This window comes from Etheostoma spectabile, chromosome 18 (assembly GCF_008692095.1).
Source record: "Etheostoma spectabile isolate EspeVRDwgs_2016 chromosome 18, UIUC_Espe_1.0, whole genome shotgun sequence".
Taxonomy (NCBI): domain Eukaryota; kingdom Metazoa; phylum Chordata; class Actinopteri; order Perciformes; family Percidae; genus Etheostoma; species Etheostoma spectabile.
Window position 1 is genome coordinate 14,282,646 of NC_045750.1, and position 4,723 is coordinate 14,287,368.

General features: G+C 40.4%; 2 protein-coding genes across 3 annotated transcripts in view; one reads left to right on the forward strand and one right to left on the reverse strand.

The window, feature by feature from the left end:
• Positions 1-402: 402 nt before the first annotated feature.
• Positions 403-4,723, forward strand: part of armc1l (armadillo repeat containing 1, like) — an 11,257-nt gene continuing 6,936 nt past the window's right edge. The window contains exon 1 of the mRNA XM_032543553.1: positions 403-408. The gene's annotated coding sequence lies outside the window, so the exon portion shown is untranslated. The remainder of the gene's footprint in view (positions 409-4,723) is intronic.
• mtfr2 (mitochondrial fission regulator 2) overlaps positions 2,339-4,723 on the reverse strand; it is a 5,499-nt gene continuing 3,114 nt past the window's right edge. For both annotated transcript variants that reach the window (XM_032543550.1, XM_032543549.1), the window contains exons 5-8: positions 4,460-4,668; positions 4,059-4,353; positions 2,980-3,163; positions 2,339-2,901 (exon numbers count right to left, since the gene is read on the reverse strand). In XM_032543550.1, coding sequence (XP_032399441.1) covers positions 2,857-2,901; positions 2,980-3,163; positions 4,059-4,353; positions 4,460-4,668 — 733 coding nt within the window. In that variant the 3' untranslated portion in view covers positions 2,339-2,856. The remainder of the gene's footprint in view (positions 2,902-2,979; positions 3,164-4,058; positions 4,354-4,459; positions 4,669-4,723) is intronic.

Genomic DNA, 4,723 nt, shown 5'->3' on the forward strand with positions numbered 1-4,723 from the left:
AGAGAGAGAGAGCGCTCTATAATTTCAAATTTTTAATCCAAAATGATATCACACGGTTCGACCTAACAAAAGCTAATTTCATGAACAGAGCACAATAACAGAATAATATAACATAATAGAAAGTGTGATGAGTTAAATTCATTGAAAGAACAAAAAGAGAATGACAAAAGAGCATGGAAGGAGTTCAGAATTCTAACTTTGAAAGGAAGTTGAGAATGAACATGAGAAGGAATTTCCCCAGCCTCTGGAGTCCGGAGCGGTTTAAACATATGTGTAATATATACATCTAACTCACCATTTTTGAATAACATCCCTCTGAAAGTCCACAACCTTGCGCAAGAGGCTGGTGACGTATACATTGACAGTTCTTCATTTTTCCCCCTTGGCAGCCTTTGTCTTATTTTCTGGGTTTATAGCGTCACAAGCGTCTGAAAAAATTATACACTGGTTGAAAATCTAGTAATTCACACAAACAGCACAACAAATCCTAAACATAAACTATCCTATTGCCTCTATGAATATTGGAAGTTGCACTAAAACTTTCTAAATCCAAGTTAATTGCTAAATTCCACAGCTAAGCCAGAACAATGGCAGGTGTTAACAGACAATATCTTACCTCTGGATGAATTCAAGTGTGCAGGCGGCATTCTTCTTGGTACTGTAGGTTAAAGATGTAAAAACAGATTATTTAAAAAAAAAAAAAAACCCAGCCCTGCCACAAAGGTGGACTGGACTTGGCCCTCAATGCTGGGGGCCGAAATCCAGTCATATCCAGCACCTCAAGTTTTTAAAACTGAAATTTTTTGAACAGTCAAATTTCTGTTTTAGTTTTCATTTTGAATAGAGAGTTTAGTTTGATACCATTGAATTCACTACATACAATAGATGGGAGATCATCTTGATCAGCAGTGGGATCAGGGGTGGCACCTTGAATCTGAAATTACAAACAAATGTAAACATTTATCTATAACTCAATGATAATCAAAACAGCAAAAAACACAAAATAGGATGCACTATGCCAATGCAATTAAAAGAGAATAGCTGTTCACACAGATACTGCACCGGCCCAATCAGTAGTAGCTGGATTTACCTCATTGCTAGGCTGAAACCTGCACATACACCAGCATGTCTGGTAGCCTTAACAGCTGTAATCCATCAATGAGCAGCTGGCCTGAAATTATCAAATCTATCTAGAATCATAAACAGCTACATGTAAATTTGTGTATCTTAGCCGTTTGACTTCCTGGAACCTGCTTTAACCAGATGTGGCAATGAATGAAAGACATGTTAAGAATGTCACAAAAACTTGATTACGGGAATGTTACTATTAACGTTATAGGCGTTTATAACGTTATATTTACACATATTCCTTTCCTTTCTCTGATTTATCTTAAAAGCCTTTTCTTGGTCACTTGTAAGCTTATGCTCACTTTTACGTCCAGTAAACAGAAGCACTATTATTAGGTGAAAAAGTAAGCTAAGAGTAGAGAATAATAAATAACGCAACAATAAATGTTTAAAAAGATAAAACTTGAATTATTAAATAAAAAAAATACACAGTGTGCGTAGCTGGCAGTATGTAGCTGACACACTATTACCTTCTTTGTTTTTTTTTATAAAATATATAGGCTATTTAAGGTCCCTTTCTCTCCAAGTCAGAACGTCATACCCACCTTTTGGTCCACATTTGGAGAAAAAAAGGAAAGGCAGGCGTTGGGGTTTAAAAAAGATTAATTTAACAACTGTCCAAAATGAGAGAATAGTAGATATAGACTCCAGTGAAACCAACCCTGCCATGCGCAAAGGCCAGTAGGCAGTGGTGAAAAGGACCACAGCAGCTCAGTTCAGTGACACGTCATCTACTGGGAGTTTTCAAAAGGCAGATACCTGAGTGAAACAGCGTGGTATATACACAGCAGCAGTACTTAATGAACTTACTGATGAACCCTTTCAATACTGGGAGATAGCTTTTTAAACAAAGCAACAATGTGTACATGACAATAACAACCCTGGATGTGTTGCAATCTTTCTCAACTGAAACTGGATTTGGACATAAATACATATCCAGCTATAAATCTTGCTCACAATACTTGTTATCTATATTTTATATTCATAGGACAAACCCATCTGTAAAATTCTGTTTATAATATTATTCATTTCCATATTTATTCACTTATGCACTTATGAAACCATTGTATATATCCTGCACTTACTGCTTTTGCACTTCTGGTTAGACCCAACTGCATTTCGTTGCCTTGTACCTGTACATGTGTAATGACTATAAAGTTGAATCTAATCTAATCCTGAAATATTAGAAAACATAAACACACGAACAACATTGATCAGTGCACATTAACAATTTAATAAAATAGAACAACCTGAAACAGCAGTTGCATAGAACAGAGCTGTGTGAATCTCAATACCCAGTTATGCTTTTCACTTTTGGTTGAGGTAAGAATATATAAGGCCTCACAAAGTGACTTTAAAGCAGGTAGCTAAAAGCTTCAGTGATGCCTGCTTAAATACATTATTGCATTTAAAAAGATCCTCGATATAGGATTAACACTGGAAACAATACTCCACCGTACAAAAAACAATATCTGTACCAAAACCCTTCACAGAAATCGCTGTAACACAAATATACATTCAAGCCTCCCAACAAAGAGATACGTGACAGAAACTTTGTTCCCTGTGAGACACACACTCCTACAAGAACAAAAGAATAGACAACCAAAAATAAAAATGAAATGAAAGAGAGTAGCTGCAGTAGTAATCTGTTTGTGAGGCACATCCGTGAGTGCTGCAATTGGCTGATGGGATGTCAGACTTTTGACATTTTGGGGTCAGATCACCAGGTCAGACGTGCAGGCGCCCCTGACTGCGTCTGATATGGAGAGGAACCTGAAAGACAGGCGTCAGATTAGTAGACGTGCACACGGAGGTGTGATTATGAGATGCGTGTGTCTATGGGAAACAAACCTTGGGTGTTTCTGGACTGCCGAACGGCGAGAGTTCGATTGAGTTCTCTTTGTCGGAGGAGTTGTTGTGACGATGCTGGGCGAACTTTCTCTTTAGCGCTTCAGCGATGAGAGCCGCTGGGTCATTGAGCAACGCTGCGCCTCCCTTACTGCGTCTCCTTCCAACTGGTGTCCCCCCTGGTGATCTACAAAGTACAGAAGGGACAATCTCTGTTGTAGGTTAACACAGGAAAACAAGCGCATTTTGCAACATCAGCATTTAAACCATCGCGTTCTAGGACAGTGGTTCCCAAACCTTTTCTGCAAGGTCCACCCTTTGTAAATACAAAAATTTTAATTTACAAGTGTCAGACTGGTCTCATGAAATGGAGTATTTATGACACGCCACTTGTATGTCATTATTGGAATGTTATCAAGACGCCGTTTGGCCTCCATTGACTTACATTACCTTGCGATTGCGTGTGAATTAAGGCCGTAGCTAGTACTTTGAAGTCACAAAACTCCTACATTGGGAGATTGGTTGTGGTGGCGGATGGGTAAAACACAGGACCTTTACCCAGGAGGGGGGGGGTCGTGTCCTGTGTGTTGCTCTTCCTTAACCCCAACCCCGTTGTTCTTTTCCTAAACTCAATCGTTGTCTTCTTCTTTTCCTAAAGCCAAACCCATTCTTCTTTTACTAAACCAAACCCCGTTATTCTTTTCCTAAACCCAACCGCAGCTTTCTTCTCACAACACGGCAAGACGGCAACAACACGCCAAGTGGCGTGTATTTTTACGCTGACTGTATACAGTGTGGACATGCACGCGGATAGATCAAAATGCGTACAGATAACACAACACTTGGCTTCCGAAAGTCAGCGTGTATGTTTACGCAAAGTCATGATACCCTGTTCCATATGTATAGGCATGTACCGTATGTTATTTGTATATAACCTATTTTCATGTATACATTTAGTTTTATTACAATGTAACACAGCTCTGTTTACACTTTACTATTACTATTTCTGGGAACCAGTGTTTTAGGACAACAATAGTGGTATAACTCAAACAGACCAATATTGTATCAATCCTAATGCCCACCTTGCCACTGAACGCAGTTTAACTTGATTTAAGTCCTTGAGAATGTCCAGCATGGACGGGATCCCTTTAAAGTCTGAATCCCGGGGCTTGAGCCGACCGTTGTCGAGGTCTTTGTCGTTCTTCCTGCGTTGGCGTATCAGCTCTAATAGAGACGAAGTCTTAGCTGAGGAGCCAGGGCAGGGAGGAGGAGGTGGTGGAGGTGGTGGAGGAGCACAGCGGGGTGTGGAGGTGAGAGCTGGCGGTGGGGGAGGAGACATCAAAAGCATACCTACAGTATTCTGGGACTCTGTCAGACCTAAGGAAATGTTGACAGAGCACAGGAAGGTTATTGTTAAATCAAGAGTTTAACATGCTGAAAAACATGTGTGCGTTTTGTAATTAGAGGTCCAAAGAGCGCGTACCTGAGGCTGGAGCGGCCGTAACGATCATGGCTATCTGAGCTTGTAGTCTGAGCAGCTCGTTCTCCAGCGCCGTGATCTTCTTCAGGGCATCTGGCTCAGTTGTCTGCCTCCCAGATCTGCCTCCTCTCTGTGCGGTCGTCTCGGCCGGTCCTGGGTATCTCACCACATCCCGATTTACGGTACTTTGCTTCTTTGGAGGTAAATGGTTCCTAATGAGAACATCCATTAGTTTTCTATTTATGTTAAACTGCTTGAAAGAATTCC